Source organism: Taurulus bubalis, assembly GCF_910589615.1.
Source record: "Taurulus bubalis genome assembly, chromosome: 12".
Classification (NCBI taxonomy): Eukaryota; Metazoa; Chordata; class Actinopteri; order Perciformes; family Cottidae; genus Taurulus; species Taurulus bubalis.
The window spans coordinates 4,750,506-4,771,540 of record NC_136600.1 but is presented as its reverse complement, the minus strand read 5'-3'; the positions used below and the strand labels follow the sequence as shown (position 1 = coordinate 4,771,540).

The 21,035-nt window shown below is 47.0% G+C and overlaps 3 protein-coding genes across 4 annotated transcripts in view; 1 reads left to right on the top strand and 2 right to left on the bottom strand.

Annotated features, from left to right (window-relative positions):
• cep192 (centrosomal protein 192) overlaps nucleotides 1-6,472 on the bottom strand; it is a 30,342-nt gene extending 23,870 nt beyond the window's left edge. Inside the window, exons 1-14 of the mRNA XM_079228057.1 lie at nucleotides 6,332-6,472; nucleotides 5,215-5,435; nucleotides 4,736-4,822; nucleotides 4,122-4,279; nucleotides 3,737-3,798; nucleotides 3,169-3,313; nucleotides 2,957-3,072; nucleotides 2,742-2,831; nucleotides 2,427-2,579; nucleotides 2,118-2,268; nucleotides 1,750-1,955; nucleotides 1,444-1,566; nucleotides 1,020-1,175; nucleotides 631-898 (exon numbers count right to left, since the gene is read on the bottom strand). Coding sequence (XP_079084183.1) covers nucleotides 631-898; nucleotides 1,020-1,175; nucleotides 1,444-1,566; nucleotides 1,750-1,955; nucleotides 2,118-2,268; nucleotides 2,427-2,579; nucleotides 2,742-2,831; nucleotides 2,957-3,072; nucleotides 3,169-3,313; nucleotides 3,737-3,798; nucleotides 4,122-4,279; nucleotides 4,736-4,822; nucleotides 5,215-5,387 — 1,888 coding nt within the window. The 5' untranslated portion in view covers nucleotides 5,388-5,435; nucleotides 6,332-6,472. The remainder of the gene's footprint in view (nucleotides 1-630; nucleotides 899-1,019; nucleotides 1,176-1,443; nucleotides 1,567-1,749; nucleotides 1,956-2,117; nucleotides 2,269-2,426; nucleotides 2,580-2,741; nucleotides 2,832-2,956; nucleotides 3,073-3,168; nucleotides 3,314-3,736; nucleotides 3,799-4,121; nucleotides 4,280-4,735; nucleotides 4,823-5,214; nucleotides 5,436-6,331) is intronic.
• A 1,077-nt stretch (nucleotides 6,473-7,549) lies between these two features.
• Nucleotides 7,550-13,054, bottom strand: seh1l (SEH1-like). Of its 2 annotated transcripts, none has more exons than XM_079226975.1 (9): nucleotides 12,902-13,054; nucleotides 12,642-12,692; nucleotides 12,363-12,509; nucleotides 11,556-11,767; nucleotides 11,053-11,151; nucleotides 10,804-10,944; nucleotides 10,530-10,684; nucleotides 9,354-9,507; nucleotides 7,550-7,770 (listed from the first exon to the last, which is right to left on the bottom strand). In XM_079226975.1, the coding sequence occupies exons 1-9, from the start codon at nucleotides 13,010-13,012 to the stop codon at nucleotides 7,608-7,610; spliced, it is 1,233 nt and encodes a 410-aa protein (XP_079083101.1). In that variant the 5' UTR covers nucleotides 13,013-13,054; the 3' UTR covers nucleotides 7,550-7,607. The 2 variants fall into 2 exon arrangements, with proteins under 2 accessions (XP_079083101.1, XP_079083102.1); XM_079226976.1 differs by lacking the exon at nucleotides 7,550-7,770 and adding an exon at nucleotides 7,837-8,238.
• A 692-nt stretch (nucleotides 13,055-13,746) lies between these two features.
• Nucleotides 13,747-20,846, top strand: ptpn2a (protein tyrosine phosphatase non-receptor type 2a). Its single transcript, XM_079226906.1, has 9 exons — nucleotides 13,747-13,857; nucleotides 14,965-15,055; nucleotides 15,163-15,263; nucleotides 15,413-15,511; nucleotides 16,681-16,818; nucleotides 17,332-17,541; nucleotides 17,789-17,935; nucleotides 18,805-19,010; nucleotides 19,166-20,846. Exons 1-9 carry the CDS (start codon nucleotides 13,801-13,803, stop codon nucleotides 19,353-19,355), a joined length of 1,239 nt encoding a protein of 412 aa, XP_079083032.1. The 5' UTR covers nucleotides 13,747-13,800; the 3' UTR covers nucleotides 19,356-20,846.
• Nucleotides 20,847-21,035: the final 189 nt, after the last annotated feature.

Sequence of the window (21,035 nt, the reverse complement as noted above, 5' to 3'; positions counted from 1 at the left end):
CTTGTATAGCACTTTTCTAGTCTTCCGACCACTCAAAGCGCTTTAACACTCCATGACATCATTCACCCATTCACACACTGATGAGATATAAGAAAGAATCACATGTTTGCCTCGTTTCTTTAAAAGCTGTCCATGGATTCCACTAATGCTGAAGTTCTTTTATCTATTTTTTGGAATCCTTCATTCTTGGGCATGTGCCAGGTGCATGCGTAGTCTTAACTATATTAACCTATATTCCACCTTTCCTCCATGTGATCCTAATGGTTTACATCCCCGCCTGCATTACAGGGACAAAGGGGATGACTTCATTGCATCCCATTGTCTTTCTGACATGCTGAGCAAGATGCATTTGGATGAAGAGCATTTGCACACGGCCCTTTAAAAAGGTGATTAATGAATAAGCATGGTCTCGCGCCTCAAATGTATGCGGGGTTCATCCTTTAGCACACCTGGGTCAGAGCAAATTTGGGGGCGACCCTAAGCCGAGGCCGCAGAAGCCCATGAGCAGCAACTCCCTGGTACGACTCCACTAGATGAGGAGCATGTTGCTGCATGAGGCCCATTATGTAAGAAGACTGAGCACCTACAATCGACTGTAGATGTTAGATCTAAACCTCAGATAAAGCCAACCTTGTTGAAACTCGCTCTCCAGGTTGTCTGGGCAGTGGTTCCAACCATCATCAGAATCCTCTTGGTCCTGGTGGAAGCTCTGGGAGAAATACTTGGGCTCCAGTGAGGTGGAAAGAGGATTGTTGCCGTCCTCACTGGTGCCGTCCGAGGCCTCTGCTGCAGTCACATCCCCACAAGGCCCTCCCCTCCGGCCCAAGGAATGCCTGGAACCATCAGGCTCATCTAGTCCATCCTCATCCTCATCATCATCGCATTCTGGCAGCAGCACCTAGGGTTGGTTTGTTGACAAAAAGGCATAACAATGACAATTTGTTTGAACACTCGTCTCTGACCTCTCAATTCGACTTAAAACGAGTAACGTGAACTATTACATGTTGACCGTTCTGTACCTGGGAGAGGTGGAAGCTTCCCTGGGCGCCTTGAAGGTGGGATAAAGTTAGAGTTGCAGAGTCCTGAGGCCTCCTGAGTCCAGCTCCACTCCTCAGGTAGGCCGAGTCCAGCAGCCGGTCGACAGTGGGCCCAGACTCTGTGCTCTCCATGGCCTCCTGCCATTCAAATCAGAACCGCATTGATAAACAGAGCCATCGATCACATTCATTAGTATTTTAGCCTGGGCAGCTCCTAATGTAATATGTGTTCTATTGTGCAGTCTGTCGTGTCTTCTTAAATCAACAGTTTATTTCCCCCCCCACTGACCTCATGCAAGTATCATCACCATTCAATTAAAGTAATTCCTTTTTTTGTAAAGAAGAAAAACCATATGATATTATAAAAAAGATTAAAATGCCCATCAGTGGGTGCTTCTGTACTCACCAGAGCCTCCTGCCGGTCCAGAGCCATGCTCCAGTTGACGGGAGAGAGCCTCTGAGTTCCCCTTGATGCTTCAAAAGAAGAGCTGGCCTCTCCTATTCCTACAGGACCTACACGGTCACCCATCTGCAAAACGGTGTGTAATTATTACACTGTTTCAATGTAAAAGTGTGGATGAAATTAAAAAAAGAAAACGCACAAAGACACCTTTGTCACTGCAGATAAAGCACAAGTGTCTGATAATATTAATTTGAATGATGCCTGTGTTTCTAGGTGCTCCACTGAGCAACCAGCGAGCCTCATTCTCACCTCAGTAGGTCTGGAGAGACCGCTCCCGTGTCCCGGCAGACTCGGGTCGTCGTCCTCACCAGCAGCACTGCTCCCCACGAGGCCCAGACCGCGCAGGACATCATAGGTAGTCTGGCCGGCGGTCGGAGGGAGAGGGATGGTGGAAACTCCTCCGTCGTTTCCGCTTTCCTCGCTCCCACTGCTCCCATCCCCACCTCCTCCATCCCCTGTAGTTACAATGACACAATAAGCAGTGCTCACCTTAAGATTAAATTGGTCTTCATACATGTACATTCCCTCAAAACAGCTCCCTGTTGTATGGATATCATGACATTCACAGAGAACCAAAGAGAGACACAAGTGAAGGAAGTTGAAGCTGCATATCGTACCCGTGACTGGAGGGTTGATGACTTGTCCCTCAGCAGATCGTCTGTGTTCGATGCCAGACAGCGATGGACCACCGCGGCCGCTGGAAGCTTCATCGTCAGAGCTGCCTCCCTCTAAGCCCGGCCTGAAACTGGGCCGGTTACTCTCTCCGACCTGTGCTCACGTGGAGATACAAACAGAACCGGCATTAAAGTACATTTTGATCTGAAATGAGGAAGCTACTGCATGGAGGATTTTTTTTAAGCCTTATACTGATATTTATACTATTTGAGAGGGTTAGAAGTCTGATAACATTGTTTTCCATTTCTGACCAGTTGTCTGGAGGTGCTGGGCAGCATCCGTGTCCTGGGGCCTCTGCTGTCCCTTCTGGCCGACTCCAGCTCATCCTCAGTGTCCTCGTCGCTGGCCGGACAAGAGTCCATGCCGGTAGCAGCCAGACGCACATCCAGCATCTGGAAGTCCTCCTGAAGAAAAGGTACGCAAGAAGATATTGGGAATCCGATGCCAAAACTGTACATTTATGAAGCGTAACCGTGTTTTCAGGCAGAAAGATCATATTCACTCCTCTACATTTAAGATGGAAGCAGCAAATGGGCACAAACCAGTTAGGGTGTAAATATGCTCACCTGATCGTAGTCATCCAGGAACTGGTGTCTATACTGGTCTGGTTCTGTAGAACTTGGGTTTGATAGGTTGTCAGTAACATCAGGCAGACCCTATGAACAGAAATACATGTAGAAATGGGGACACTGAGACAAATGGATCAAGTGAATGACAGCTCTTAAGTTTTCTAATGACTCACTAATGCGAGTCAAGACTAAGTGTTTCAAAGGAGACTTACTGCAGCAGGAATCTCTTGGCCTTCCACTCGGCCTCTCTGCATGGCAGGAGGCACCAGATTATTGAAATACTGCTCGAGCTCATCGTCAGGCAAGTGGTTTGAGTCAATGTCATCATCTGGGGATCAAACGCACATTCACAACGACTCAAGATTTGACCAAATGTTGGCAAAGCATGTTTACAAAAAATTATAAATAATAAGGCTGTATGAACCTGTTGTATCGCTGTCCATGCTGTCCACAGACATGAGCTTCTCGTTCACTAGGAAGCTGGAGTTGCTGCCATCGAAATGGTCGCTGTCCACTCCCTCACTCTGCACACCGTCCTCCTCGGCTGATGAGGGCTGAGCCTGAGGGAACTGCCCGGGAAAAGGAAACTGAGTCGCAGGTACCTGATCATGGTTTGGTTGGAAATTAAGGAAAATGCATTTATAGACAAGAAACAGTGTTTAAAATCCAAAACGCCATCCTGTTTGAAAATAATTTGTATCCTGAAAGGAACTGGGGTGGAAACAGACTATTCAAAAAGATGAAATATGCCCAATTATGAAAAATAAAATTAAACACAAAAGGGTTTTCAATCATACGAGTCCAGCCTCAAAGTGGGTCACATGACTTTCTCTTTCTGATATGCTTGTGAAAAAAGGTCCACATTTCTATGAGTAAGAAAAAACTGGTTATTATCTATAGGGCTACATTTTGAGTCTACGAATTACTGCAAAAGAGCAATCACAGATAAAATGTACAACCGTCAACCAGCCAAGAGCTATCAAAGTGTGTACCTCCGCCTCTGTGCAATCCTTTAGTCCAAAATGAGCAAATGTCAGAAGCCCTGTTGACAGATGTCAGAAGAGACAGGAAAAACCATGTTCATTAGTATCATTCACAGAAAACGTGTCTTCATCTAATCAGGACAATTAGTTCTTCTTTATACATCGTAAAACACAAATATACGTCCATATAGTATTAGAAGGAATAATTACAGACTGAGGCTGGGCAGTATCGGCACAGTGTTACACCGATTGATCGTTTCACATCATAACACGTTCTAAAAAGGACTACTTTGTATTTCTTGTTGTTATGTTTGTTAGCGCAGAAGCTGAAAGGAAGCACACGTGGACCAAAGCCGTTGCCCTTACAACAGATGGGCAATAAAAATATATTTACCCGTCCCAAGTTCTGTGGGCCGGACGAAGCCTGAGCCCCTTGGCGTGGTAGGGAGCCCCAACATGGAGCCCCGGCTTTGAGATGCGCTTTCATCCACATTAATCTTCACCAGCATGTCTGAGAGACGGTGGGGTGCAATGAAGTCATCCGCATCTTCCCTGTAATGCAGGCAGGGATGTAAATAATTAGAATCACAAAGAATGACACGGAAAGAGAAGGTGGAATATACATTATTTTTGTTGAGACATTATGAATGTACCTCCCTTTGTAGTTATATAAACACACACACAACATATATTCATGTATTCAAAGTAGGATGCCATACTTTTAGCACGAGTCACTGTCAAATGTACATAACAGTAAAAATACTCAGTGAAATACCTAAACCTAGATGGGTTGATTCACAAAAAGATAAATGAACAGTGACATGCATTTTATAGCATGGATTATGCTTTTAGGAGACAATCTCCTGCACCAGTTTGAACCAACAAGAAATGCAATTACAAAACATTTAGAAAAACCTGCAATTACAAAGCAATTCTAGGAACTAAAACACAAGATAACATTGTAAAACATAAACCAGCAGTGTGAACTACATGTATTTATATACTCACAAGTCATCTTTGAAGCTGAGGGCGAACTTGGGCTGTTCAACAGATGACGAGTTGGCCTCCAGGTATGAAGCCTCAACAGGATCTCCTCTGTAAAGCAGGAGCACAGAGCACAGTTGGTACTAAACAACCGACAACAGGCTCAGCAGCTCCCGTCATGGTTGCTCCAGAACGACACCAGCACTGACTCCTGTTCACACCCGGGTTCTTTAGTGGGCCACGTGGACACCACAGGACTGCAGCAGCATGCATCCATGTGCAGTTCTATATTTGTCGCAGTGTTTTGTCATTATGTATTTCTATCCCATCTATTTTTTTGGGATATGAATACTTGAATTAGCAAAATCACAAACTTCCAAAACAGGAATTGGAATAATGTCCGCATCCATTCAATGTCCCACGAGTCAGAACAGCTTGTGAGAGTCAGATTGTTGAGAGCATTTCCACAAAAAGCCACATCTGTCCAAAGCAGCAGCTCCCACCTGTTGTCAGCCCCGGGGTTAATTTTAGCCACCGTGGAGGCGGCCACTGGGAGTCCTGGACCCGAACCCAGGGTCACATCCCCCAGGGTGGGGCGGTCCCCGGTGCTGTCCATGGACCTGCAGAGGAAACTGGGGAAGGCCTCATCTTCCAGCTTGTAGAAACTTTCCGCCATGGTTCAGAAGGGAGCGCGTCAGGTGGAGAACATCTGTCACGAGCAGGACTAGAGGACCGGGGACAAGAGAGGCAGGTCAGTGGGACAAGAGAGGGACAAGAGAGACAGGTCAGTGGGACAAGAGAGGGACAAGAGAGGCAGGTCAGTGGGACAAGAGAGGGACAAGAGAGGCAGGTCAGTGGGACAAGAGAGGGACTAGAGAGGGACAAGAGAGGCAGGTCAGTGGGACAAGAGAGGGACTAGAGAGGGACTAGAGAGGGACAAGAGAGGGACAAGAGAGGCAGGTCAGTGGGACAAGAGAGGGACAAGAGAGGCAGGTCAGTGGGACAAGAGAGGGACTAGAGAGGGACTAGAGAGGGACAAGTCGGTGGGACAAAAGAGGGACTAGAGAGACAAGTTGGTGGGACAAAAGAGGGACTAGAGAGACAAGTCGGTGGGACAAAAGAGGCAGGCCAGTGGGACAAGAGAGGGACAAGAGAGACAGGTCGGTGGGACAAGAGAGGCAGGTGGGTGGGACAAGAGACAGGTCCGTGGGACTAGAGAGACAGGTCCGTGGGACTAGAGAGTCAGGTCCGTGGGACTAGAGAGTCAGGTCCGTGGGACTAGAGAGACAAGTCGGTGGGACAAAAGAGGCAGGCCAGTGGGACAAGAGAGGGACAAGAGAGACAGGTCGGTGGGACTAGAGAGTCAGGTCGGTGGGACTAGAGAGTCAGGTCGGTGGGACTAGAGAGTCAGGTCGGTGGGACACGTCCAAGGCATGCGAACGTCACAGCTGTCGAGGAAACTAGTTCAAACTAAGGGACGTTAATTAGCCAACTTAACTTCGCTAGTTAGCTCAAGTGCTAAAAACAAGGGGGTTGCTAACTAACTCTTGTCTCGTCAGTAAGTCTTGTCAGTAAGTTAGTTAGTTGTTGCAACACTAGTTACAGACACAGATAAGTTACCCTGCGTGCCTCGTGACTTCTAGAGAGTGAACACCACCAGGGTCCGCTTCTAGAGAGCTAGCGCTGAGCCAGAACCGCAGTTGGACTTCTACTCACGTCCGACCCTCCAGGAGAGCACGGGTCCAGTCCAACCAGAGTTCCGTGTCTCTGTACCGGGACGGACACGTCGTTAAGTTCCTAAAGTTCTTCTTGTTGAGTTCTTACTCACTCTTTTCTTCCTAAAAGGAGGCGCGACCGACCAACTGCTCGCAGAACACAAGCGGCGCCTAGAAGCCACAGGAAGCCCGCGTGAGCGTCCATGTCACGTGGGCGGGACTTAACCAACTTAAACCGCTCTGATTGGACAACAAAACCGAGGAGGAGGAGACTGTCAATCCCGATAGGCTGGGATTCACGTCACTCCGTCGGACTTTTAGGCACTTTGAACAGTTTTGGCAGCGGCCCATCGCTGCATCCATGGAGCGTTTGTCCTCACGAGCTGAATGAAGGGGGGCTTATTTTTAGACTGCAGCCACAATGTAATGCAATATAAAATACAGAAATATACAATACACTGTGGAAATCCAGTATTAGGTTGAAACATGAGTTGAAGTTAAGTGTTTGGTTCTCTACCACGCAGAGGACATAAAAGCAAAGAGTACAGTATATTAGTTCCCGGGGTTTGTTGGATCAAGACCCCCAAGCAGCTGAGTGCATTCCAGGTCCTGAGGTACCAATACGAGCGAGCCATGACTTAAATGTTGTCCTTACCGTCAAAACAAATGGCATACTGTTTATTTACCTTCATTAGAGGAAAGCTGAGAGAAGACATTTCTTAGCGTCCGGAAAAATAAGCCACATTCAGTTTCCTCCAAAGAATCATACCAGTTCAAAAGTTTTAGAATATCATTCATGAAGCGTCAATTCAAAGAAGTTCAGTGGACCACTTTCCTACAAAAGAAATGTGTTGTGCTGTTTCCACAGAGGAGTGATCCCACGTGGTGTCAGCGACTCATGGATGAACGCTGCCAGGTCCTGTGTGGAAGGAAAACTAGTCCAAAATAACATCCTTATCTTGTGCCGTTTATTCTGACTTCCACCACGTGTGACTTTAAACCAGCGTGAGCGCTGAGCAATAGCACTTCCCTCTGCAGACACTGGGTTGAGGGGGCTTCACTGGCCGTGAAATGCAAATTTCACAAAATCTCCATGAAGGAAAAAGAGACCACCACATTTAGAAAACAGAATCTTTATTAGAAAAGAAGGCACTTGTATGGGTCCCCCCTCCCCGCCCCCTCTACAGTCCCTCAGGCTCCGGTAAGGGCAGCAGCGCTCTAGAGTAGAGTCTGTGGGGAGGCTGAGGGGGCTCAGCGTCACAGTGCTCTATGAGAGAGGAGGGAGGCAGCAGGTGACCACACCTGATCCCCGCTCTGGGAGGATCCAGAGGCGGGAAGAAATACCTGAAGCAACAAACAAAAATGGATGGACACGCAGACGACAAACACGCAGGGCAGTGGGAAGACGACAACGAAGGAACAGGGGAGGGGGGGGGGGGCATGTCAAAAGGAAGTAGAAAGGAGACATTTAAAGAAGGACGCACGTATGCTTTAGAAAATAAAAAGGAGGGGAGAATGATAGAGTAGAGATGTGGGTTTATTTTATAAAAAGGTGGATGTGTGCATGGTTATTTAACAAACATGTTGGAATCAAGACCAAGCGGAAGCTGTGGCCAAACAGAACCGTGCAGGTTTTAATTCCATAACAGAGCTCTTAACCAGTAAGTATTCAACTAGAACATGACACATCTTCAAGGCATTGACACACGAGGCAGCTGGTGCAGAGGAGACTAGTAATACGCAGGATGCTGGTATGTCTTTGGAGAGGTCAGCTGCCGCAGGGGCGGGGCAAAGGGAGCTCTCTTGACAATCCTGCATGCAACAAGCAGTACAACACCACATTACTTCAAACAAGCCCACTCCAAACAACTGGAATGCAAGAAAACCTTTCATACAGTCATTTTTACAAAGATCTAGTCTAGGTTTCCCTTTGGTTACGGCAAGAAGGAAACAGGTCGTGTGTTACTACGATTAAAGGGGGACTCGGGGTTAAACAACTGCAAAGGTTTTGTTGAGTTACGAGGGTGTTAAAGGTGAACATAAATACAGCCACGTACCCACTCAGTTTCACACTTAGCCTTGGTTCATCGAACATCAAATATGAATTATTTTGTAAAACAATATTTAGCTGTACCTGTAGCAGATGAAGAGTCAGAAAGTCAACAGGAAGTGGGCCACTTAAGGATACTGGTCATACCAGACCAAGTCAGGGCTGGAGCCACAATAACCAGAGAGCACTGAACTGAGAGGGTGAGTTTCATTTCTTATGAAATCAATGTTTCATTTGTAAAAGAAAGGCAATCTCTTCTTATGACAAGTTACATATTCTCGCTTTAACGTCAGTGGCTGTATTCATACCCGTGTGTTCATACTCAAAACTCATATTGTTATTACGGTTGGTTAATGAGCTCCATTCACGCTGTCCTTCTGCTCAGCAAAGAGTTTGGCGTTACTTGCTCAAGGATGCATTGAAATTGACTCAAAATAAGTATCGAGTTGTAGGCGCTCAAGCAGATCAGAGTTCTCAATATTTACAAAACACCACAATGGTTCTGCTGCATATCCCAACATAAATTTGAAATAATCGTCACATATCAAATATTATATAAAAGTGGTTTATTTTAGAGTATGCTTAGCGCTAACACCGACAACGCAAAGTAGAGACTACTCCTGCATGCATCTGTACAAGTCAAGAGGAAATCACTTATTTAAAAAAAGAAGAACAAAATAAAACACACAGCACATCCAAGTCCGCGGGCTCGGAAGCCAAGCTCTTTGCATGAGTGCATCATTTGGTCAGTGTGGGGCACAGGAGGCTGGTCAGTGAGCGGCTGCAGTCCCGGTCAGTGCGAGGCATGAGAAGCTGTCAGTTCTGCCCGGCTCGGCCCGGGCTGGGTGAGTGGCGGCGGACGCACCACACCACCTACCTTCCTGCAGACGTCCCGTTCAGGGCGTTCTGGGAGGTCTGGACCGAGGAGCCCACGACGGTGCTCATGGCTGAGGGCTGACCGGAGGAGCCGGTGAGGGGGCTGCCGTCCCCTTTCAGGATGCCCGTGCACTTCCAGTTGTCCATGTAGTTTGCTGCAGAGGGGGAGGTAAAGTAAGAGTTCACTCTGCAACATGATCAAACAAGTGACCACGAGTTCAAACTCAACAAAACCAGGTCTTTTATTGTATTTGTTGCCCAATGCGCCAAACTATTTATTTATGTATTTGCTTGTGGGCAAATTCGTTTTGTATGTGCCGTCGCTGTAATTTGAGGCAATCGTTGCACGTTTTTTTAGCCGTTTCCCGTTAAAAAGATAATCCTTGAAGTTTGAGTCCTTATGTCTCATAAAATAATACTAGCAAAGTAAAGTATTTTAAACCTGACTGCTACACTCCTGACTGAACTGGAACTGAACAGAGGGATCGGTGCTACTGCCAGCAAAACGATGCTGTGTGAGTAAAGATGCAACAGAAGTGTTTTGACTGACACACAACCTGATGTGAGGGGGAAAACATTTTGGGTATCTGACCTCTGTTTCTCTGACTGAGTGGAGGGTGGGAGACGTCTGACTCATACAGGGAAGTGGGTTCTCCTTTGACACGCTCGTGTGTGTGTGTGTGTGTGTGTGTGTGTGTGTATCCCAGACTGTACCTTTTGGTGATGCAACTTCTGCTACAGAAAGTATAAGGAAGGCTTCTGTTTCATTAGGCAGGTGAGTGAAGTCTGACACCTAGTGGTGAAATACGGTACGGTCCCATGTTTGGCTTAGAATCAATGTTTTTTTTCTTCTTTTTTAAACCTTGAGCCAATTCTACTATAGAGTACATTAAAACAACTTGAACTGTATCTGTGTGATCCAATAGCCAAGAGGTTAGGGCCCATACCACATGAGCTCAAAAGGCCCAGAGCACCGACCTGAACAGTGGGACTTCAGCTCTGTTTGTGTAAATGGACCACTTGATTCAGAAGGCATCTGCCAGGCATCACATGTTTAAAATCACTCTTTTTAAACATGTTGCACAAAAACAAAACAAACTGCTGTCAGTATAGCTGTCGCTAAACAAAAAGGGAAGACGATGAGCAGTCGTCAACTGGAGCAACACCAACCGCTCACCTTTCCAGAGGCGCACGCAGCCATCATCACCAGAAGAAGCCAGCAGGGTGCTGGTGATGTTCCAGCTCACACGCCACACCTGGGAGTTGTGGTTGTCGAACTGAGCCACAATCTGCACCTCCAACCTGGTGGGTCCCATAGAGGCGCTCTCCTTCCTGTCCCAAGGGATCAGAAAAGGCTGTTTACACAGTGGTAGTTTGTCATTTCTGTCTTCTAGACTTGTTTAAAACGGTTGCGGCTGCAGAGGAGCGTGTATGTTTATGGAAATAGTCACCTCATGGGGACGAGCTTAAAGATTCGGACATCTTTCGTTGCGATGGCGAGCATGTGGAAGGATCTCCCCAGGTTTGGGGCGAATGCGATGTCATGGACCGCGTCGGTGACCGTCATCAGCGTCTCTGCTTTAGCATATTTCCTTTACAACATTGGGTGAGACAACATTTTTAACAATCATTGAGTTCTTCTCTTACCTCCCATGTCATTTTGTATTGCTTATAAAAGACGACACATCTGGAGTGCCTACCTCGTGTTTTCATTATACTCGTAGATCTGGACTTTCCCACTGTACGTCACATTACTGTCGTCGCTCCCCACTGCAAACATTGGCGGGTGGGCACGAGAGCTGGGTGGTAGGAAGGACACAAGATAGATGACATACGGTCACAGTTCACATGTTTAAAAAAGAAAAGAAAAGAAGGTTGGCAGCAGAGAGTAAATCTACTTGCCCAGTCATTTTTTACTGCCCCTGTACAATTCATGAAATAAATGTGTGGTTATCAAAAACAACAACGACCAAAGTTAATTGTCACGTTGCATTAATTGGAGTTTTGCTTTGCCCAAATCCTCCAACTCGACCCAACGAAGCGCTTCAGATCATAGATTTTGTCTTTGAGTGCCCGGTCAATACGGATTTTTATTGCAACAAGAGCTACATTACAGCGAGGACTGGAAATTAACCACCGGAAATCTTCTATACATTTCAATGTCAGTTTTCTTTCCCCAAACAGAGTCCAACTGCAGTCTAACCTCGAGGGGTTCCAAGAGATGCAGCTGCAGCTGAGCTTGCACGAGATCTCGTGCTGCAGGGACCACTGACTCAGGTTCATCACGTCGGGGGCCTCGTAGATCCTCACCACGCCGTCGGCGGAGCAGGTGGTCAGCATCAGGCCCATGTGTTTCGGGGCGAACTTCACGTCAGTCACTGAGGTTCTGCTGTCCACTAGCGTGGTTCTCTTGATCTACAAACAGAACGGCGTGGAAATAATTGGGTCAGGTTGAACAGACAAAGAAAAGTGACGTCCGCCCTGCTATTTAGAAGGACTCTCCGGGCCAGACAGTAAGAGACGGCAACCGTTTGGCCAGTTATCGGCCTTTGATTGCCATCAGTGGCAACCACTTTTCAACATAAAAATAGGGACAACAAACATGTCCCCCAAAATATAGCTATTTTTCATATGTGTTGCATAAATGATGTTTTAAGTTAAAGGTAGAACAGTAACTAGAGCTGGGTGATATGGCCAGAATCTTATATCACGATATCAGTCATTTCCTATTTCAATAACGGCTTAAGATAAGAGAGAGATAAGATAATCCTTTATTAGTCCCTCAGTGGGGAAATTGCGGGAATACAGCAGCCTTTTACACAATAGAGACACAGTAAAAAAGTAATATAAATAAAGTAACAAATATATATCCCAATACGTAAACATAAGGAGACTTAAAATGGCAACCGCTTCAACTTCGATAACCAGAAGCTGATGCCTGGTCTATAGCCTGGCAACCACTTTATTTTTTTAAGCTTTAGTTAAGCCGTGAAGCTGGAGCTGCACTAACCCAGTGGCTCAGTCCTCTCTGCTTGTCGTTGGACTCGCCTACGATCTCTTCCCACACAGCAGCCGTTCTGTCGAAGGAGCAGGAGGCCAGAACCTGTCCGAACTCTGGATGAGCCCAGGTCACTCTCCACACTGATCCGCTGTGCGTCTGCACGGGAGAGAATGCATCTGTGGTCAGACCAAATAAGCCCAACAGCAGTCTGAGATGTCGGGCTGTATGTGCATCCGTGAGCCCACATGAGACGGACGGGCACAGCGGCTCCAGCAGCAGGGGGCTTACCTTCCAGCTGGCCGTGCAGTGCCACTCTCCATTCTCACTTTTATCCCAGACCTGAGAAAAGACGAGAAACAGTATGAGGAAGTATTGGCTCAGTTGACAACTAAAAATTCGTGCTGCGTGACAGGTATGACGTTACTACACGTACACGTGGTATTTTAAGCCAACTCTGCCGTGTTTACATGAGCTGCACATCTTAAGTTAGCCTAGCTTGTACACTTGTACACATGAGCTGGACAAGACGGCACGTTAGCCCACGGTACCTTCACGCTCTGGTCGCTGGAGCACGTGGCCATTCTCCGGCCGTGGAAGTCATACGACACGTCATGAATCAGATCTTTGTGGTCCGCTGCGATGCTCCGCGCGACGAACATGGTTATAATCGGCTAGCAGCGAAACGAGCTACCTAGCTGCCTTGCAGGCCCGTCATGTGTCTAAACGGTACTAGTGCGCGCGCGCGAGCGAGTGCGTAATGTTTGGCGGGTCTTCGCAGTGCGCGCGCATCACGCCCCTTTACCACAGGGGGGCGCATTTAATTTGTATTTCACACCGACGGGTAGATGCGGTTTTGGGTTACTTTTTTAAAAGTCTGTGTTGAAACCTGTCGTGCCGAATTGAACATCAACCAGAAAATCATTTGGAAAAATGTGAAAATGCAAAACGGACCAATATATATTATTTTACTTTAACACTTTACACTTTAACTCCACTTCCAAGTAAACGGCCCTCCTCCTCCGTTCACCGCGGGTTGCCAGGTTTGGTCTGTATTTCCTACATTTTCAAACAGCACTCACATTGAACACTTTAAGACAAGACGTCAATGGCGCAAGTGTTTGTCAAATGTTTATTCTGTATTATGCGCTACTTTATTTGCCATATATATATATATCACAATAATAATAAAACAACCACAATACGTTTAATACAACAATGTGTGATTAACTTTTTATTTTTGGCAGAAGCCCACAACTGGCAACCCAAGTCCGTCAGCGTGCAGCAGTATTGTGCCGGAGCAGCAGACTCCCCGCAGGGATCCCCAGGGTGACACACACACACACGCACACGCACGGCGGCTCACATGGCGGACACAAAGGAGTGACTTCGTGAACGCCGCTGCAAACACTCCGTGATCACCCAGCGAGGGTCTCGGGAAGCAGACACGATGGAGGGAGCGTTTGAGGAGGTCGACTCGTCCGGGAGATGGCAGAACCTGTTCAACGTAAGTCTGTCTGGACCCGGGGCCTCCCGGGGGCCCTGAGACTGCCTCCCGGGGTCTGGGTGCCGGGACTCCGTTACTCGGGCTAACGTACAGCGCTCCGTGTGTAGAGGTCGTGCTTATGGCTCGCAGCTAGGACGGAGGAGTCGTGCATAGTGCACATAGGCAGGACGGAGGAGAACTAGCAGCTAGGAGTCCGTGACTTCCGTAGCGAACGTGCGGCTCGGTGTCGCTCAGCGGGCTGGTGACGTCAGCTCAGCGGGCTGGTGACGTCAGCTCAGATTCTGAGAACTCGTCAGGACTTCCAGAGAAACTCGCACGTGTTTCCCCACCAGCTGGAAGCACGCTAGCCCGAGGATAGCGCTGCTGGAGCACAGGGGCTCTGGTCCCGCGCTGAAACGACCCGTATGCGCGAGACACGGCTGTACGCCTATGTATTTTAATTACGGTAATAACGAGTTTTGAGCCATGGTCACTGTACAAGGTGAAACTGCTTCCTGTTAAACTCTAGTTAGGTTGGTTTGTTTTGCTTTTATTTGTTTACCAGTTAAATATTTCCTCGTTATCACATAAAAGGAAAGAGACAACACACGTGTTGTCCAGTGTTGTGAAAAAGAAGTGCACAACACAGCACATTTGACAGCTAAAGATCAGAACCGGGTTTTAGAGTTAGATGGTGACATCACTGACATGCAGTCACGTGTGTGTGAGAGTTAAAGCCATAGACAACAGTCTGTAGTCAAAGCGCATTGTGATGTAAAGCTCACAGCTGATTTCATTTCTCATTTACTAGTTAATTTGTGCACTCGGTCAGGTTTGTTTTGTGTATCAGTATAATTCTGTTCTCATGCCCTTTAGGCTCAATATAACTGATATAATAATGTAATAACTTAAACTGATATTTCCTGTGAGGGTTATCGTACCCTGAACATCTCATACATAGTTCCAATGAATCCAACAGACCTTTTTTTTATTATCATTTTGTGTGTGTGTGTGTGTGTGTGGAATGCTCACTGATGTCGTTTCTCAGTGTGTGTCCCACACTCCTCATCAACACAATGTGATATTCATATCTCCCCACTTGTTTGTTTGTTGTTGTTGGTCTGACAGGAGATCCGTAACCAAGCCAGTGAATATCCCTACAAAGTGGCCAAACTCCCAGCGAACCGGAATCTGAACCGCTACCGAGACGTTAGCCCATGTGAGTCCTGAGACCAACCAGTCGTGAGTGAGATTATGTATTCCTGCGACGGGAGCGGCGTCTTTGTGATTTGTAACCGCCCCGTTGTTGTCTTCACCTGGTTTCAGTCGACCACAGTCGGGTCAAACTGGAAAACTCAGAAAATGACTACATCAACGCCAGCCTGGTCATGGTGGAAGAAGCCCAGCGAGCCTACATTCTCTGTCAGGTACGGCTCGGCTCAAGCAGTGTCTGCGCCCGCTCTAATACACCTGGGGAGAGACTTGAAGGAGGATGTGCAGGATTCCCCCTGAGGCTTTGTGAGCTTCTGATCATGATATTTTCTTTCTCTGTATATTTCTTTCCTTTGGTCCACAGGGGCCTTTGAGGAACACCTGTGGTCATTTCTGGCTGATGATTTGGGAGCAGGGTTCCAAAGCTGTTATAATGCTCAACAGAGTCATTGAAAAGGGATCTGTGAGTAGATCTATGATGTTCTTGTTTCCAGATATCAGCTCTTTAGATTATTAGCTCTGGATGTTCTTACTACATTGCATACATTGTCTATAATAGTTTCACTTAGTCGGTCATATTTAATGGCCAGTTTTCTGTATTTATATCTTATGTGTTTTTGCTATAAAAGTAAAACCTGCTTCTTCTGGTCATCTCTTGAACAGCACTTCCTCATTCTGCTTCATCCTCATTAGCTATTTCTCAAGACTTCTCTGAAACCCACAATGACCCCTCCTCTGCTTTGTGTCTGCTATAATCTTCCTCCACAAAGACGAGATCGAAGAACCTCGTTAAAAGTCACATCTCCTCCTTCTCGCTGATGATGCGTTCAGAATCTATGAACATGCAGATATATACTGTACTGTCTTTTGATCTCAAAGTGTAACTGCTGAACACGAGATGCCTCCTACTTCACTCTAAAACAATTCCACGTTATACTTGTGTACGTTACATATGGCCCCATAATTGGCTTACAAACTAACTAAGATTTAAAGGGACAGTTTGAATTGTATGGGACATAAGCAATGTCTCTCCAGAAAGCACGACCCTGTTACTGAAGATAATCCACAGGCCTTGTTTCAAGTTGTGACTATTTTCTTTCAACCATAGCAGACATCGCTACCACCGACATATCCATAGCTAGGCAACTCCCACCCAAATAATCTAGACTGATGAATAGCACTACAGTTAAAAGGAAAAAGTCTGTAATGTTTAATTATTTATTTTTTGGGTGAACTGTTCCTTTTAAGATGAGCATCTTCAGCAGGTGAATGAGCAGCAAGACGCTGAGCACAGCTTTCAGCTAACGAGCTTTAAGAGCGTGCCGACGGCTCGTCAGGGTGGCAGTGCTTTGTGGGAGCTGCTTATTTATGACTTAAACAAGCTGCCATGTCCTCTCGGGTTTAGTCTCACAGCACGATTGACTGCAGTGACCCTGGGGGAAAGTAACCGGATCCAACGTGTTATTTTTTCTCAGTGCATTCCTTTACATTGGTGAAGCCTTTCTTGATAAAGAAGGATTTCCTGAATTTCTGCAATCTTCTTGGGAATGAAGTCTGCGATCCTCAATCAACGCGCTTTTATCCCGCCAGCCTTTCTTATCTAAGTCCACTCATTTAGTTGTGTCTCAACAGGAAAAGTGTGCACAGTACTGGCCCACCACAGAGGAGCTGCAGATGTCTTTCATGGACACGGGGTTCGTTGTCAGGTTGCTTTCAGAGGAGGACCAGTCCAATTACACGATCCGAGTGCTGGAACTGCAGAACACAGTGGTGAGTTAATCACGTTTAAACTTGTTTCATGCAGTTTGAGGGATATGTAGTGTCTTGTGCAGGAAGAGTGAGGGCAGTAACTGGCTTTGCTTGTGTCACTTCATCCAGCTCTGAGAGTTTGTTTAAGCCGTCTCAACTGGCCTTACCTGCGTGGTCGTAGCTGTTGGGAAGCCCAGCGCCCGAGCCCGGGGGTTATATTGTCAAGTCCCCCGATATGTTTATGCTGCCTCCTCTATTTTATTGAGTAGCCACTTACAAAGATCATCGGGTTCGGCGATAAACTAATTTTCCTCAAAGTCCCCTCCGGACCCAGAGGCATGTGGTCTGGCTGATGGGATGACAGAAGTCTCAAGGAACAGACAAGTGTAGCCACAGCTGGAGTCTCCACCTCTGAAGAGGATACGTGTTCTGTTTCCATGGGGGGTTTCCAAGTGACACATCAACCCCGAGTCATGCAGAACTCTTGTCTCCACTCTGCCCCAAAACATGTCCTGACATCCCGCTCGGCTGCAGACGGGGGAGTCGAGGGAGCTCTACCACTTTCACTACACCACGTGGCCGGACTTCGGCGTCCCGGAATCCCCGGCCTCCTTCCTCAACTTCCTCTTCAAGGTCCGGGAGTCCGGCTCGCTGGGACCGGAGCACGGGCCCTCGGTGGTGCACTGCAGCGCCGGGATCGGACGCTCGGGAACCCTCGCCCTGGTGGACACCTGCCTGGTGCTGGTGAGGACGGGGGGGAAGTAAACCAATTCAAAGAAAATTAAACCAATGGGTCTCTTCAATGTAAACGTATCTGAATGGAGGAGGTGGAGCCAGAAAGACAAGTACTCACACATCCTTTTTTACTGCAGTAAAAGTAGTGTGATAATGTAAAAATGTCCCGTAGTCGGTTCATGTCCTGCTTTCAAACCCCCCCACAGATCCTCTTGTGGTTCCATCTGTATCCTCAACATGTCGATGTGCTCTGCAGATGGACAGGAAGAAGACCCCGTCGTCGGTGGACATTCAGAAGGTGCTGCTGGACATGAGGGAATACCGCATGGGCCTGATCCAGACCCCTGACCAGCTCCGCTTCTCCTACATGGCGGTCATCGAGGGAGCCAAGCTCATGCCGGCGGTAAACTAAAATCTTAAACCAGATTAAATTGAGGTTTAACTTGAAATCACCTTGTGCCGAGCCTTTTGAACGGGCTAAAAAATAAAGAAAGATTCCATTTAAACAACTCTTTAGTTTTCACTCCAAATTTGGTAAGATTGAATTATTTTGCCCCGAAACTCAAATTTAGATCCAGTACGGGATCCAGTATTAGCTTTAAATTTACACTTGAGGGGGTTTAACCTTTTTGAGATGGATTGAGCAAAATAATCAAGTTCCTCAAAGAAAGTTGGGGGACGGACTCGACCGGTTGAGTTTTAAAGTCCTTTAAGATTTGACCTATGTTGCTCTGTTTATTGGGCCAACACGTTCAGAAATCAAAACGTCTCTGCCGAGTGGACACGAGTAGCTCGCTAATAAGAGATTAAACTAATCCTTGGCCGTTGTTGCAGTATCATGTTTTTTCTTTTCTTTTTTATTACTTTAAAACCATTATCAGTATCGGTATCATTACGCAACTGAGCAATCAGCCGGCACACCTCATACTTCCATTGTTTCCTCTACCTGCTCCTGATAATAGCTTGAACGCAAAACTGCTACAATGCCTTTCTTTTTGTTTTGGAATCGCAGCCTAGTATATCATGGCCATGATGTGTGATTTAAAAACTCAAATGTTTTTCTATTTGAATGTCGCTGCTCTGCAGTTGAGAGAGCCCCATGAAGCCAGTTTAGCGCAGCTATGCTCAAGTATAAACACAAAGCTGAACTTGGTCGTCTTGGTTGACTGGGAACAGGTGTGGCGGTCACGGCGGGCGGTCTAGAGGTCTTCTCTCAGCTCGGTCCTCTCCGTCGTGACTTTGCGTCTCTGTGTCTCGTCCCCCTGTTTGCAGCCCAACCAGCAGAGAGAGACATGCAGAGACGACCTGGAGCCAGACCTGCCCCCTCCCCCACCAACTCCACCCCGGCCTCACCTCAACGACAGCGTGCCCAACGGTCAGCCAGGAGCCCGTCTGGAGCCCCAGGCCGCCTCGGGGCCCCCGCTGTCAGCAGGGGAGCCGGATGGCCCGGAGCACAGCGTGGCAGAGGACTCGGGGCTGTAAGTAGTGAGCTTTTTGGACCCCAGAGAAAGTGATCTCTAGCCCCTCATGACAGTTCCAGTTATTGTTGTCATGCTCTAACTAAGCTCGCAGTCGCTGTGCGTGAGCCGGATCACTGCCGACCACTTACCCGCTAACCGGCTCTTTTTTTCAGTGTCAGAAAGCGCCACCGCGAGGAGAGGATCGCCAGCACCTCGCAGAAGGTCCAGCAGATGAAACAGAGACTGAGCCACTCGGAGAGGAAACGAGACCAGTGGCTGTACTGGAGGCCCATCCTGCTCAACGTCGGCGCTGGGGCCGCCGTGGCCGTCGGCCTGCTGGTGTGCTGGATGTACTCCCAGTGAGCACACTTTAAAATGAGAAGAAGAAACAACAAAAACCCGGACTCCTATTTTGCACCAGTACCTGGGATTAGGTACTCCCCTAAGTAGACTAGACGGTAACACGAGCATAAGAGGGGGTATTTATTTCTTAAGGTCAAAAATTACGGGAGCGCTAGATCAAAAAAAGTGTGTGTGTGTGTGTCTGCGTGTGTGTGTGTGTTTCATGTTAAGATCTTAACAAAGAAAAACAAATGAGTAACATCTCAGGATCTTGGTGCAAGCACGACGATTTCCTTTCCTTCTCACCACTCGATGAAAGTACTGTATCCCAGCGAAGCAAACCTAGGAAAGGTGCAGTGCAAAGCAAGAGACACACAATAACTCTGACGCATTTAGTTTATTTCCTTATTTGTAACGGTCAGGTACGTGGACACCTTTTAACATTTCAAATAATTTGTTGACTGTCCATCCCATCATAAGAGCCCAGAGCCAAATAGTTGCTTTTTCTGCAATGAAATGTGCATATCATGCACTCATTTAGAGGTTTTTCCAGAGCACCACTCGTTCTTCCGCTCACATTTAGCAGGGCATCCCAATACGGCCAGATATATATTTTTGTGACTGTATACTTCATGGAGAGCTGCCCTGCTGATGTTTTAAACCTCTTTTTTTTCTGTTATATGAGCACCTTCTTTTCATACATTTCGGTTGTTGCGTTCATCGTAAATGTCCGTCACTGCTTGGTGCGTGTATGTACCCACTGGATGGGTTCATGTGTGTACTTTCAAATGTATTTTCTTTGTAGGAAAACCAAAGTAAAGGTGTCCCTAACCGCCAGGCAAGCTGTTAAATGATGAGATATTGTCCTGGAATGTATTTTTCTGTTGAAATCTCTTAAACATAACTGACACAAGACTGACGTGTGTCTTCTTATTTTGAACACACAGAAGTGGCGAAAAATTGTTTGTGAATTGACAGAGACCAATCTAAAGCTATAGTAGTGCAATTGAGGAGTTGGAGCAGAGCACCTTGGGGTGTAGTGAGGAGATCGTGAGGTGAGATAGCTTTAAATGTGCCTTGAAGTGAATTAAATGGAAGAGAGAAGAGAAAAAGGGTGCGCTCCAAGGCGTCCTAGCGTTGTCAGATAAAGGTTTATGAGAGCGGTTTCCCACATAACATGAGTAACACGCAAGCGCCCCATTGGCCGGTTAGCAACTTCAGGTGTGATACAGGGAGCGGTATCAAGAGTTGATCGTACACCATGTGTGTCATGAGCATATACTGAGCCCGGAAGGGGAAGTGGGACATGGCGTTGGTTCATTGAACCCAGGAGAGACACGTTTGACCGTAACATTCCATTCATTGTTGTTTTTCCACACTAAGATTTCCGTGGGAGTTTTTTTGTACACTGCTAAAAGCTTCAGTGAGGATGTGACGGATGGTGTTCTTGAAAGAGGGAAAAAAGAGCAAACAAAACATGAAGTACTTCCTAAAATAAAACATTCATCCATTTTTCTGTTTTGTTACCGTGTGTGTTCTTTCTTGTGTGTCTTGTGTCAGTAAAAGCAGCTCTGCTGTGCTCCAGTACTAATTTCATTCCGACTCAGAGCTAAATCAATGCAGCCAGACCGAGGCCTTCCACCAGGGTTCCAGGAATTGATTCAATATTTCAAGAAGAGGCCTTGCTCATATCGACTACTG

Excerpts from the sequence above, each read along its gene's own strand:
- seh1l (XM_079226975.1), bottom strand. The coding sequence starts at position 13,012 with ATGTTCGTCGCGCGGAGCATCGCAGCGGACCACAAAGATCTGATTCAT. Across the intron at positions 11,152-11,555 it reads ATCTCTTGGAACCCCTCGAG|CTCTCGTGCCCACCCGCCAA; the intron begins GTTAGACTGCAG and ends CCTACCACCCAG. Across the intron at positions 10,685-10,803 it reads TTTAAGCTCGTCCCCATGAG|GAAGGAGAGCGCCTCTATGG; the intron begins GTGACTATTTCC and ends CCCTTGGGACAG.
- ptpn2a (XM_079226906.1), top strand. The coding sequence starts at position 13,801 with ATGGAGGGAGCGTTTGAGGAGGTCGACTCGTCCGGGAGATGGCAGAAC. Across the intron at positions 15,056-15,162 it reads CTACCGAGACGTTAGCCCAT|TCGACCACAGTCGGGTCAAA; the intron begins GTGAGTCCTGAG and ends ACCTGGTTTCAG. Across the intron at positions 16,819-17,331 it reads TGGAACTGCAGAACACAGTG|ACGGGGGAGTCGAGGGAGCT; the intron begins GTGAGTTAATCA and ends GCTCGGCTGCAG.